The sequence below is a fragment of the Anarrhichthys ocellatus genome, unplaced genomic scaffold (genome assembly GCF_004355925.1).
Source record: "Anarrhichthys ocellatus isolate YVR2014 unplaced genomic scaffold, GSC_Weel_1.0 scaffold84, whole genome shotgun sequence".
NCBI lineage: Eukaryota > Metazoa > Chordata > Actinopteri > Perciformes > Anarhichadidae > Anarrhichthys > Anarrhichthys ocellatus.
In genome coordinates, this window is record NW_022280114.1 from 663,508 (window position 1) to 678,890 (window position 15,383).

At 39.1% G+C, this 15,383-nt stretch overlaps 1 protein-coding gene across 1 annotated transcript; it reads left to right on the top strand.

The window, feature by feature from the left end:
• Positions 1–4,178: 4,178 nt before the first annotated feature.
• Positions 4,179–15,381, top strand: eppk1 (epiplakin 1; the record flags this gene model as incomplete). The annotated part of the gene is made up of 2 exons (XM_031874717.1): positions 4,179–4,286; positions 9,059–15,381. A coding segment is annotated over exon 2 (5,025 nt), but the record flags the coding sequence as incomplete, so codon positions are not given.
• Positions 15,382–15,383: the final 2 nt, after the last annotated feature.

Here is a 15,383-nt window from a genome sequence, read left to right on the forward strand (position 1 = left end):
AGAGAGAGAGAGAGAGAGAGAGAGAGAGAGAGAGAGAGAGAGAGAGAGTTGTTATGACTTTAAATAATCTGAACATAATCTAGGCAATTTGCCTATAGATGCTGCTAAAGATAGTATTGAGGTGAGGCAGTCAGGGGCTCTCAGAGCAGAGGGTGTGGTGCCGGCATGAACGGACAATGGTTTAACATTCCTGGCCCGGTGCATTAGTATCAGGCGGACTGGGAACAGACTGAGCAATATCCTGCAGGACATTCCACAGTGTGGAGAGCTACAGGAAGAAATCCTCTGCTCACAAGTGGGCAATGACAGACATGTGAGGAGGGTTATGCAGAGTGCAATGAAATGAAAGGAGCGACTTTCAAAATACCCATCTATCCTTGTTGGAATTGTGCACAACAGGGATTGTTTTTAGTTTCTATAAATATTGAGGTGTGGTAATCTGGTGTTTCTTTTAAGTAGTACAGCACAAAGTCAGGTTCGTGCAGCTTCCAGTTAAAGCCTCAAACTTGGTTCAGTATCAGAACAATGACCGGGGTGTCTGGCGGCCAAAGTACTTCTGTGTCCTGCCACAAAATAACAATCACTGAGGTGAGTTCTTAAATACAAAGCTCCAATCTGTATTTTCTCTATTGGCAATGGATCAACTGAATACGCGCAGTGTGAAAGGGGTCTCTCATAGTGAAGAACCCGCAGAGAAGCACCATCCAGCCCTGCAAGTCCCGTAATCATTATAGAGGTTTTTTAGCCACTTTTAGCTCTTTGTTTTGGTTTTTCAGCATATTCTCCTCTCAAACCTGCCGCCGCACATTACCCAGCACCAAGCAGCAGACAAAGATGTTGAATAATCTTCAAAAGCTCTACGTTCTCATCCCAAAGCTAAGCATAGATTCCTCTTAAACATAAATACCTGGTATTTTATCGACTGTTACTGTTATGAAGACTCTTCCTCTGCATGAAAAAATATTCTGTTCACCCCTTTTTCCAAAGTCGCGACTCTTTTTCTCTATCCAGGTCGCCGGAAATTACATTTTTTATGACAAATGAAAAATGTCAAAGTGTTATTTTTGTATGAAAATATAAAATAATAGGAAGGTTAACTGATAATAAAAGTATTACATTTTGGTTTACGTCATACAAATTGAGCACGAACATGCTATGGGATTTGTATGGATTGAGAAAAAGAGATGCAACATATCATTTTTGGCGTGCAGCAAATTGAATATTGTTTTCATTAGGATGTAAGAAGAGCTTTTTGATGTTAATACACTAAAGGCACAAACTGAGGCCGGTGGAGACCAAAGCTGAGCTAAAATTAAAGTAAATATTGGTCGTAGATTCATCAACTCCCAATAACTGCTGATGTTGCTCCGTGTCTGCTGAATATGTAAACAGGGAATTGTCTGCTGTCACATTAGTGTGCAGAAATAATTCTGTGTAATAAACACATAACCTCTGTGCTGAACAGAACACTCAACATGTTCATTTGTATTCCAATTCATGCTTCGTGTCTTTTGCCGTCTGTATTCTGCAAAGGTGATCATTATCTTGAGAAACAATTAACCTTTCAAAACATGATTTATCTTGTTTACTTTTGGCAAGTAAAGTTTTCATTAAAGGTGAAAGAAAAAAAAATTGTTTACATCCTCACAAGTCTCTGCAGGTTTGTTGAATAAGGCTGTAACGGTGTAATCTAAAACTATAAGGCGTGTGAGGTTTAGCACTCTCAAGTTTCATCTATTCATGGTTCCATCAAAGCAATTTCTTAAGTAAATACAACAGCATGTTCCTCTGTGCGTGAACATGTAAAACAACAGCCTGTATGGTGTAAGATTGTTTAAACAGCAAGTAATGAGGAGCCAAACACTCTGCCTGAGTAGGTGTTCAGTAGGATTAAGAGTGAGAATGGAAAAAGAAACTTCTTCATCTTCAAGTTCTGTAAGTAGTGCCGAGGGATGGGACACAACAAAGTACATTTACTCAAGCACAGTTTTGAGGTGCTTGTACCACATTCCAGATAGAAATATTGCTTTTCCCTCTTGTCCGACAGCTATAGTTACATATTTGCATAAATATTTTATATACGAAACATATGACACGTTTTTCATTTAGCGTGTTGGTAGATTACAAAATAAAGCAAAATATAGAAATATAAAGTGGTTATTTAGCTCCAACTAGATGGGATACGACATTACCAAGGCATATAAAAAGCTTAAATTATTATTTTGTAATAAACTGTACATATTAACAACATTCATAGACAAGCCGTTCAACAAGTATTTCTGACTTTTGATACTTTCAACCTGCAGTAACTTGTTTTTGGCCACTTGGGGGCAGCAGAAACACACTGTAAACACCACACCAACATATTATCATCTTTTAAAGTGCATAATGACAATCACACAGCCAGCAGACTCAAAGCAATGTTAGCATTCATTTGATGTTATAGAGGTCAAATAATCACGCTCTTTTTAGTTCTGTTTTGTCATCCTCCAAATCCTCGAAACATATCAGAAAAGTATTGATTAGGTATATTTTGCCAATACATCTCTATTTAACTTATGTAAATGCAGGACATTTTGCTCTTAATAGTTTTACTTTGTTGTATTGCTACTGTAAAATGAGATCATTTTTGGGAATATTATCAAATGTCTTCGATTAACATCCAGCAACCCTCGATATGTATCTTTGTTACATTATAAAGTCTACTATACAACTACAGGTTGGCGAGGTAAGATTAAACGAAGTCATCGTAACTCTAACTGCCGACATAGTGTAGAGCGTGCACAGGTGGTGTTGTTGTAAATTGGATTAAAGTAAAATATGCCCTGTAGCTTATAAATCATGCTGACATCTGTTCAATAAAATACAATACAAAGAGTTCATCATCGAAACCATCCCACATCATTATTGCAAGTTGGATCTCATCTCTACCAGCATTTGCCGACCTTTAAATCTCAACTGACAAAGACATTCTTCTTAACTGCTTTAGAAAAATGATAATTGTCTCCGTCAGAGCCAACAAACCAAATGTCAGAGAGCCTTGCCTGAGTCTGATGATTCTGTGGGACAAATGTGAGAAGACAGCACTTGATAGCCAACAGTGCGTTGGCATGATTAGGCATTTGATTTTGTAATCTAGCCAATTTCTACCACAGAGAGTCACTTGTCGTTTGACGTCTCGTAGTACCGGTTTCATCATGTCAAGTTGACTTAGATTACATATCTAGCTCAATTCTCAGGAAACCAAAAGGTTATGAACATTATCTATTACTTTTCTTGACATAAGAGTTCATTTATTAGTAAAATAAAAGGAACATTTTCAGTTTAAATATTTTTTTAAATCCTGTATTTGTAGTTTTATGCACAATTGAGAAAGAAGTGTCACTTTGATTCAAGATCTAATCGTGAGTTAATCGCCTTGTTTCTTGATTTCTATTTTAAAGAACTAATTTGAAGCACAACTTCTAGAAAATCTGATTTTTTTTTTTTTTTAAATGGTGACTTCTGTTCCTTTGAGACACTAATTTGAAGTGTTCTCACGCTTGACTGAGTGAAACGTCGTCGTCACCTGATGTCGTTGGGTATACCTGGGAAAAACGTTTAGACTAACTGCACATTAGTCAGACTTCAGTGTCGTCAATAAAATGTGACTAATGTCTCCGCATCTGGTTTATGCACTAATAAGACATGTTCTGTGCTGTCTGTTTTGTTTCACAACACTATAATCCTCCCACACCCCCCGAGGGAAGTACCCATACAAAGACAAAGTTCTCTGTAATCATCAACGCATCCGGCTCTGCTTGTCCCACAAGATACGGAAGATTATCACCTCACTTTTAGTATGTAAAAGACAAATCATTTACTGTGCATCAATAAAAGACGAGGGTTTAAGACACCTGTGTTTGACCCAGAACTAAAACTTAAAACTTTTTTTTTACACAAGTAACAATACATTATCTGAGCTTCAGTTACATTATTGTCAGTTTAATTATCTGCTCACCTATAGCACAGTAAGAACGGGCCAATTTGCTTGCTTGTTATTGTCTAATAGCACAATGGACATGCTCTTAGGAAGTCTGCAGGAAGTTTTGGCACCCTGAGCTCAGTCTGAGGACAGGAGGCTGTTGGTTGGGAGGGGAGGGACTTAACAGCTGGACCTGCTGTATATGAGTCCGGTGAGCACAGAGGACTACCGCTGAGACGTTGGGAGCACATCAAGGTCCCAATCCCTCTCACACCGGCGGACACTGACTGCTAACCGGAGTGGGACTTTCTACAAACGTCAGGTAAGAGCAAAATACTGTATTATTTGAAGATTGGTGATTGGAAATTCAATATTTCTAAGTTCTAAAGAAAATTGTCAAAGAAAAGCTAATTGTTTTAGTGAAAGTGTTGTTTAATCCAGAGTAAAGAGCACATTTAAGCTGCAGCTTAGTTTGCTTTGGAGTGGGACCGCATAGTGTTGAAACAGCCAAAAGGGAAAAAAAAATATTGTGTATCAGCCAACTCCCTTCTGATAAAAAGGGAAAGCAAACATTCCTCACTGATTACCTTTGACCACACTTGTTAAGATATAGTTTTACACATAGCCTGTGTGTCACCGTGAAGGCTTTTGACAAGACTGAACATTGTGTCTACATTCCCCCTCTGGGCTGTTGGCACACATTAATGGCAATCCAACATTTTCCACAGCGACAGAAAGTATTAAGTAACAATTGATACTCCATTGCCTCATTCATTCCTGTTTCTTTTACTGCTGAGATGGTGTCAAGAATGCAATGATAAAGACTTGGGCGTCATATACATGATGCAATGTATATGACGTGTGCTGTGTGAGATCCAAAGGGGGAGAACAGCGAGGCGGTTTGCAGCGTGGTGTCAATCTTAAAATTGGTCTAGATCAGATTGTTGGATCGGATTATTGCACACATAAATATGTTTATAAGGACTTATAAGGTCAAGTGTTATAATACTTCATAATTTCTGTTTACTCACTCATAGTGTATTATAATTCACCAACGTGTAATACATTATGATGTTCTTATAATGCATTACAGTGTGATTACAAGTTACTCTAAGTCAAGGGTGTCAAACTCATCTTCACTCTGGGCCACATCAGCATCACGGTCGCCCTCAAAGGGCCGGTTGTAAATGTAAGACTGTAAGACTGTATAACTGTAACTACTCCCTAACATATTGTTAAATAACTCTCTCTGCATTTGATTATTGTTTATTCAAGTGTTAAAATATTGTACATGCAGTTATAACATAAATCATTTTAATTTAGGGTTAAGAAACCCACATTAGTCTTTCAAAGATCAAACTCTTAAAGAAAATATCAAAGACAAATATCATCAAACACAAGTTATTACATTAACTTTGTTCAAAGCTATTTTTGTCACCTCTCTGCATCACTAATGTCCCTGTCGTTGTCCCGTGCATGGCAGCTACATCCAAGAGCTCCTCACTGAGAGTCAGGTTTAATAACCATGGATAGATGCTCTGTGTCCATGCTTTCATCAACAGCTAATGAAGAAGACGAGTACCTGCTCGTCTCTGAGCTAGCTGTGTTGTTAGATTGCTGCTAGTTCCTGAACTCGGTCTGCGATGGTGTTTCTTCACAAACTGACATTTGTAAAAGTCTGTATCTGGTCGGAGCTCACCTGCTCACATACCTTTAGCGTGCACTGGGCCTTAACTTTTGTAAATATATTCTGCTGTGATTGCAGTCTGCCTCTTAATTCTTGGACAATTTTATGTTTTTCTTGGAGGCTAAATTTAGCTCTGTGTTTGGTGTCAAAATGCCGACGTGAATTGTATCCTTCATCACCGACACACATAACACAGAAGACAGACCCGTTTTTCTCCCTGAAGCACAGACATGTATTCGCTTTCCCATCTTTCATTACATTTTCTTCCCTCTGCATCAATTTTTCTCTTCGTGGACATTTTGGGATTATTTGTCGATCTTTTTCAACTCAATCACTTGTTGGAAAACCTCTTTACGGGCTGTTCCCTCTCCTGTCCACCTGTTGTGATAGTTTTAATGTCGGTACACAGACAACATGCTATCTCATAATTTCAACTTTCTATCTCATAATTTCGACCATGGGGATACTTTTATTTTCAAGTCTAACTTTTAAATTTTTTTCCAAAAATAAAAAAAAAAAAAAAAATATTTTTTTTTTTTTTTTGCTGGCGGATTCTCGGGCCACATAAAATGACGTGGCGGGCCGGATTCGGCCCGCGGGCCTTGAGTTTGACATGTGTGCTCTAAGTGGTCATTGTTTGCTTTAAGTAAGGTGAGTAAATATATAATTAAACCTGCGTCACATTTACATTTCACAAATGTATTGTCTTCCCAAAAACTCACTCTAAGGACTCAAAATATAGATAATACTTGAAAACCATTCTATTTCCTCCAGCTGTATATAACGGCTCATAACTGGTTAGGTCTCAAATAATGGCCCGTTATATACAGCTACAGTACATGTACGATAAAGACAGTAGTTTGAGTCAATTAAGTGTTTAGTTTTTTGGGGAAACGTTATATTTGTGAAATGTAAATGTCCATCATTCAGTTGTTCATCATTAAAAGTTGAGGCAAATTGACTCGATTTCTGACCCATTAATGACCCATTAATACATTCATTTTACAACGCTGTGTGGTGTTCTTGCATAGATTTAATGTGATCTTTTTTCACTTTATTTAAAGCAAACAATGACCACAGAGAGTAACTTATAATCATATTTAATGCATTATTCGAAGATTATAACGTATTACAACAATGATCCAAATGTCCGTGAGTGACCAGCAATTATGAAGTATTATACTTGACCTTATAAAATGTGTTATGGCTATTGTTATTAAGAATTATGATATATATATATATTTAAATATATTTGTGAAGGCTTATAACTTTCATTATACAGTGTTAAAAAGCAGATTATAATGCATTATATGTATGTTTTTATTGGGCGTCATAGAAAGAGTTACCGCTCTTTCCTTAATTAAACTATCTATCTAATATCTGATCAAAGTTAAAGGTAACCAGATTTTCTTTGTTGGCTAAAAGGATTAGTGAAAACACCTATAATCTTTTCTGTTGACAATGTCATGGAAGTGCTAATTAAATGACATGTTTTAGCACTTTGGTGTTGTACTGGACTGCATTATATTTAGAGGTGTTTGAAATATTCTGCCCCCCTTCATGTTTGTACAAGAAAGACGTCACAACATAATGCTGTCCAGTTCAACACCACCTTTAACTAGGACCTCAATAAAACACCTGTAATTGAACAGACACGTTTCTGACAATGTCAAAGTGGAACATTAGGAGTTAGATATTATGACGTTATGGCAGATCTGTTGTACTGTGCTGCACTAAATCATACATGGTGGCCACTTCTTTTCACGACAAAAAGAAGTGTAACACTGCTTCATTGTCACTGCCTCCTCCGGGGCAGGAAAGTATATTTGATTAAGTACATAAAGCGAACAGTAAACAGTGAAGCTATGGTATTTAAACAACTCTGAAGCTTCATGCAGGTGATGCATTTGTTTTTACGATGTGATGAGCGAGCTCACACGGCGTAATAAATGCAAAGTAAATGTTCAACATCTCTATAAACATTCAAACATTTGCAAAGTGGGTGACGGTCTCAAACAGCACATTCAGCAGCTGCAGGCAGAGATACTGCTGCACTGCATGACTGCTGTTGTAGGCTACAGATACATGTGATGTTGTACCCTTACAGGTGTCGCATCGCATGCAGTGAAAAGCAGTACACACCTTTAGTCCACTGAGATTAGGAATGACAGGAGAGACCCATTTTTAACTAAAAGGTGCTAATAGGCTACTGTGCAAAAAGGCTTGAGCGGCAGTTGAGTGATTTCCATCTCATGCAGTGAAGCTAATAATGGTGATTTTCTGACAGAATTCCCACAGTAAGTAACATATGGAGCTAATAATGTAAATAATAGGGCCTTGTCTGGCTTTGCCCTTTCAGTTGTGCATTAAAACGTGTGCATTAAAAGTGAGAAATTTTCACTCCTACTGGAAGCAATGACATCATATAAAACACAACTGTTAACCTTTGCACAGAAGGTGTGGAATGAGCCGCCAGGTATTCTCCTTACTTGTAAGAGATAATTTAATAGTACTGGGGGTGTACAAAGCTGCGTTCTAGAGTTGGATTCTGATTATACCTCACAGATGTATTCACTGACTTGACTGATTTTAGCCATCGCAGCCGCACGTAGTATGACTCCAATGTTAGAGTTTCCACCCCTTTGAAGTGGCTATAACCAATACTTTCATATCAATACTGAATTGCATAACTACTTGCACATAAAAGGAAATGCTCTTAGTGAAAATTTGCATCTTTAAGGAGCATTTTAGCATCTTGTTCTGCACATATCAATGTTGTTGCAGCTGCAGCAGGCTGTACAGTACCTGCCCAGCACTAAACAGTGTACAGACAGTTAGCAACTAGCTGGTGAACATTGTGGAGCATTTTGCATCTAAAGAGCCAGATATTTCCCTCAGGAGGTGGTGGAGGCCAAAAACAAAGGGTAAAAGGAGGGTGAACATTGAGAATTGTAATGCCGAGGTTTAAAGGCTTAAGACTTGCAAAGTGTTGTAACTGTTGTTACAACACAGGGCATCTGGCTGTTCCAGTTTTTAAGCAGTATGTCTCATAATGCCAAAGCAAATACAATGATGCTTGTGAAAGAAGTTCATGAACTGGCAGAGTTCATGTCTAATCTGTGCACGGACGGAAATGAAAATTTGACCTTGATTGCAATATATATTTTTATCTATAATCTTCGTCTTTGTTGATTATTAATCTGATATTGTGTGTATCAATTGAATTTGATGGTCTTGCTTTAAAACAAAGAACATATATAATATAAATACACAGGTGCAATAAATACTTAGAGTACATGATAAAAAACAACAACTAACATCATAAAATAACAACGTCAAATGATAAACATGCTTATGAGGAAGAGATTTGATAAACAAAATGTTGTTTACTTGCTTTATCGCTACAGGAAGGGAGTTTCATGACCATATATGCCCACATCCTGGATTTTGGAAAGGAAACAGAGCACCCGAGGATCTGAGGCTGCCCACAGACTCATAACGAAACTGAAAGGTTTGGAAGACAGATCTCATCTTGTAAAAAAAACATCTTAGGGCTGCAAATCAAGTTCACTTCCTGAACTTTAAGGGAAACAAAAAATCATTACTTGGATGTGATCAAATTATGATTTACCGTTGTATTTTCTCTCACAGACTGGTGATTTTAAGGCATTACCTCATTATTTTGAAACTTAATGGGCTCAAACTGACAATAACATTTTACCTTCAGTATTTTGCTGCATTATATTACATATTCCCTTAAGGTCTAAGGTGGACAGATTTGTTTTAAGAACATTTGCATTCCCTGAAAAAGTGTTTGCATTATCTTGACAAAAATAATTTAAAAGAAATAAAAGTAAGCTGCAGTTCTAAATCACTATAAGACAACCAAAGTAACCATAGTGTTTATATGTTTAAAATGCTTTGAAGTTGTAGTGAGCAGCTGTGTTCAGTCATTTACGAAGGGTTTACAGGTTTTTAGGTAATTTAGGCATTCAAACACTGCAATGGTCTTGAATTATGACTTCTACAGACGATAAATAACTGACTGAGCAAAATCCAAATTCTTAGCCAACCAATACAAGCTTGGAATCAGACAAGCTTTGTCTTTGATGTTAACGTGTACAAGCAGATATGGAGGGGTTCAGTAATCAGCGCCACAATGAAACCTGGTTTTACAATTAGTGCATGATTAAAAATAAACAGTGTCAACCATGCAAAGCTAGCAACATAACACTGTGTGAAGGAATGAAAAGATGCAAACCAACTGCAACATGATGCAAAATATTAAAAAGAATCCCCACAGCCAATACCCTAACATTTGATTAGATATATAGGTGGACCGTACTGTCTATACTAAAAATGGAAAATTTTGAGACTGTAGTCAGAGGTGATGTTGAATAGCATTGATGTATTAGGAGAGATTTTTTCGAAAATAGTATACTTTTATTTATACAAAGTAGAAGCACCTCTGAGTGTAACACTACTCAACAGAAACATAAATTACAGCCTTCAAAATGACCATAATATTTCATAGCCATATAATTCCAACACTCTACACATCTATCATCCATCTAACATCTTTTATGTATCTATAAAATGTTGTAGAGGTCACAACATATTTTTAATGTTACGTGCAGACAATGCATGCAATATCTAAACAAATTTAAGCAACAAGTTTTTGTGTAATATGGCTCTATAGGACAAGATGGACTCTAATCAAAATGGCGACACAGAGGTCCATGGACCTGTGGCTGGCGTTTTTCTGGAGAAAACAAAGGAGAAGATAACCATATATCAAGCCATGAAGAAACGTCTGCTTAAGCCAGGAACAGCATTAGCCCTGCTTGAAGCACAAGCTGCCACAGTGGGCATTGTAGACCCAATAAACCATCGAATACTTCCCGTTGCTGATGCTGTTAAGGAGGGAATAGTTGGACCGGAGATGAAAGAGAAACTCCTCACAGCCGAGAAAGCTGTCAATGGCTATGTAGACCCCTACACCAACCAAATGATATCTTTATACCAAGCTGTGCAAAAAGATTTAGTCCCAAGAGACTATGGATTGAGGCTACTGGAAGCACAAATCGCCACACAAGGCCTGTTTGATCCTATTGAGAAGTCAAATATTTCAGTTGAATCTGCGATTCAAAAGGGCTTCTATGAAAAAGGTTTGCTCAATGATCAGATGTCAGAGCTCAAAGTGTACTACAATCCAAGCTTACAAGAAAATCTTAACTACCGAAGCCTCCTAGAGAAATGCACTTTGGAGCCTGACACAGGCCTGTTCCTCCTTCCCGTTTGCATCACGTTCAAAGGTCTGCGAAGAGGTATTTCCTCCACTGAACTCCTTGAATCAAAGATCATTGACAAAAAAACATTTGATAACCTACAGAGGGGAAATACCACAACACAGGATGTGATGTTGATGGAAACAGTAAAAGAATACCTGCAAGGCAAAGGCAGTATCGCAGGCATTGCTGTACTCTCATCCAATCAGAGAATGAGCATTTATGAAGCCATGAGGAAAGGCGTACTGATGCCTGGGACAGCACTAGTTCTACTGGAGGCACAAGCTTCAACTGGATTCATGATTGATCCTGTAGAAAATAAAAAGTTCACTGTGAATGAGGCCATCAAAAACAAACTTGTTGGCCCTGAATATCATGCAAAGCTGCGTTCTGCTGAGCGAGCAGTAACTGGCTACAAAGACCCATACTCAGGCGAAACTATATCCCTGTTTCAAGCATTGTCAAAAGACCTTATAGTTAAGGAACATGGGATCCGCCTACTTGAGGCACAAATTGCCACAGGTGGAGTAATAGACCCCATCAACAGTCACAGGCTACCAACAGAAGTGGCCTTCAAGAGAGGTTATTTTGATCAAGAAATGAACGCCATACTAGAGGATTCAGGGGATGACACAAAGGGTTTCTTTGACCCAAACACAGAAGATAATCTAACTTATCTTCAGCTGATGCAAAGGTGTGTCATTGATCCCATCACTGGACTGTGCCTCCTCCCTCTCCTTGGTAAGTCAGACAGGCTGAATTTCAACTTCATTGACTACCAAACTAAAATGGCCTTCAAAGAGGAGAAGGTGAACGTGACATGTGGAAAGTACATGGGAATGACAGTATCTCTGTGGGAACTCCTGATGTCAGAATACTTTGATGAACACCAGAGGCAAGACATCATTCAGAAGTACAGAGAGGGGAAGATCAATATCAAGATGATTATCACAACGGTTCTGGAAGTCATAGAAAAGTCAGTGAAAACAACAAATGTTGTCTTTGAAGGCATCAGAGAAACTGTCACAGCCAAACAGCTTATGGATGCAGACATCATTAGTAAGGAGGTTATGGAGGATCTGAAAAAGGGAAAAATGTCAGTGAAGGAAGTGATAGCAGATGAAAATGTAAATGTCTACCTACAGGGGAAAGACAGCATTGCAGGCATTCTGCTTCCCGATTCTCGCATTATGACCATCTACCAGGCCAGACAAAAAGGAAAGCTGATGCCAGGCACTGCTCTGATTCTACTAGAGGCACAGGCAGCAACAGGGTTCATAATTGACCCTATTGGAAACCGGAAGTTTTCAGTGGATGATGCTGTCAAAGCAAAGATTGTGGGGCCTGATGTGTGCCAAAAATTGCGCTCAGCGGAGAGAGCGGTCACTGGGTACAAAAATCCATATGATGGCCAAATCATTTCTTTGTTCCAAGCCATGCAAAATGATCTCATCGTAAAAGACCATGGAATTCGACTTCTGGAGGCACAAATTGCCACTGGTGGAATCATTGACCCAGTGAACAGCCATCGCATTCCTGTCCATGTGGCCTATAAGAAGGGATACTTTAATGAGGAAATGAATGAGATCCTGAATGATCCAAGTGATGACACCAAAGGATTCTTTGATCCTAACACCCATGAGAACCTGACATACTTGCAGCTCCTGGCCAGATGTGTCAGAGATCCCATTACAGGTCTGTGCCTATTGCCACTCAAAAGCAAAAGCAGCCGAATTAACATAGATGATAATATTAGGGAAAAGTTCAAAACAACAACAATTACTGTTAAGTATGGCAGGTTCAAGGGCAAGCACACAACACTGTGGGATCTTATCAACTCAGAGTATGTGACGGAAGACAAAAGACAGGAGTTCTTTAAGCTCTTCAAGTCAAGGAAAATCACAATTGAGCAGCTCATTGTCACCATTGTAGAGATCGTTGAGAGCAAGGAGATAAAACGACAAGCAGGGTTGAGCTTTGCTGGTCTCAGAGGAGAGGTCTCTGTTGTGGATCTTTTGCAGCTTCAAATTGTGGACGAAAAAACATACAACAGTATGGTCGATGGAAAGATGACAAGCACAGATCTGATGAAAATGGAGAGTGTGAGAACCCACCTACAAGGGAAAGGTTGCGTGGCTGGGGTGATACTGCAACCCTCCAATCAGAAGCTAAGCATCTACGAGGCACAGAGAATTGGTGTTCTCACACCTGGTACTGCTCTCTGCCTCCTTGAAGCACAAGCAGCCACAGGGTTCATTGTTGATCCTCTGAAAAACAAAAAACTTACAGTGGAACAAGCTCTCAGAGAGAAGATGGTTGGTCCACAGATGCAAGAAAAGCTTTTGTCTGCAGAGAGGGCTGTCACTGGTTACAGAGATCCATACACAGGTCAAAAGATCTCACTTTTCCAAGCCTTGCAAAAGGATCTAATTGTCAAGCAGCATGGCATTCGGTTACTTGAGGCCCAGATTGCTACAGGTGGTATCATTGATCCTTTGAAGTGTCTTCACTTGCCCCTTGAGGTTGCATACAGGAGAGGATATTTTGATGCAGAACTTAATCAGATCCTATCAGACCCAACTGATGACACAAAGGGCTTTTTTGACCCAAAGACACAAGACCATCTGACATACAAGGAGATGTTGGGTAGATGTGTAAAAGATGAGGAAACAGGACTGTTTCTTCTGCCACTTAATGACAAACCAACAGCTATGGGAACAAAGACAAATATGTCCACTAACACAGAGATAAAGCAAGAGTTTGAAAAGACAGCTGTTAGCATACTAGTAGGACGTTATGCAGGAAAATCAGTTTCTCTGTGGGACTTGATTCACTCTGGGTACTTCACTGAGGATCAGCAGCTTGAATTCTTTGAAAAATACAGAACAAGGAAGATAACCACACAAACCATAATCACAATAGTGATTTCCACTATTGAAAAACTGGAGAATGAAACTCCCAAAATGATAATGGGCCTAAGAAAACCTGTCTCTGCACAACAACTACTGGATTCTGATATCATTGATGCAAATACATTCAAACAGGTGAAAGAAGGAACACTCACTCTTGAGGCACTAATCCAAAGTGAACCTGTGAGAGGATACCTAAGGGGAACTGGGAGCATTGCTGGAATTAAGGTTTATCCATCCCAGAAAGTAATGAGCATATATGACGCAAAAAAAGAAGATCTGTTGACACCTGGCATTGCACTTGCACTGCTTGAAGCGCAGGCTGCAACAGGATGGATCATTGATCCTCTCAAAAACAAGTTCTATGGTGTTGATGAGGCAGCACGAGAGAAAGTAATTGGACCAGATGTACATGAGCAACTTCTCTTAGCAGAACGTGCTGCCACTGGCTATAAAGATCCATACACAGACGCAACAATATCACTGTTTGAAGCCATGGATGAACAGCTGATTAAAAGAAGTGATGGTATTCGTCTTCTTGAGACACAGAAAGCAACTGGAGGAATCATTGACCCGAATCAAAGTCACAGGCTTCCTATTCATGTTGCTATTAAAAAGGGACATCTGGATGAAGAAATAAGAAAAACTCTGTTGAACCCCACTGGTGACGCAAAGGGATTCTTTGACCCAAACACCAAAGAAAACCTCTCTTACCTTCAGCTGATAAAGCGATGTCAGAAAGATCCTGAAACAGGGCTACTTCTTCTACCCCTGTATCAAGAAGAATCCCATGTATTTCACACAGATGAGCAAATTGAGCTTGCATTCAAAAACAAAGCTATCACCATGAATGCAGGGAAATTCAAAGACAAAAAGGTGACATTATGGGAAGTGTTGCTCTCTGAATACATATCAAAACAAAAAAGGGAACAGCTCATACAACAATACAAGACAGGAACCATGAAAATGGAGGAGATCATTGAAATACTCACTGTCATCATTACAGAGGTATCATCCAAAGAAAGAAAGTTCAAAGGACTAAGAAAGCAGGTCTCAGCCAGTGAGTTGTATGAGTCAAAGATTATCTCAAAGGAGCTTTTCGCACAGATTATACAAGGGGAAGTAACTGAAGAGAATGTTAACAAAATGGAATCGATTCAGAAGTACCTTGGAGCTACAAACTGTATAGCAGGTGTCAGAGTTGAGTCTACAAAGAAAGTTATGAGCATCTACGAAGCCAAAACCAAACACCTGCTGACCCCTGGCACATCTCTTGTACTGCTGGAGGCACAAGCTGCAACTGGATTTGTCATCGACCCAGTGAACAATAAGAAACTTTCTGTAGAGGAAGCTGTAGCTCAAAGGGTGGTTGGCAGTGAGTGGGGAAAAAAGCTGCTTTCAGCAGAACGAGCAGTTACAGGATACAAAGATCCTTACACTGGAGACACAATTTCGTTGTTCCAGGCCTTGAAAAAGGATCTCATTGTTAAAGATCATGGAATCCGTCTCCTTGAAGCACAAATTGCCACCGGAGG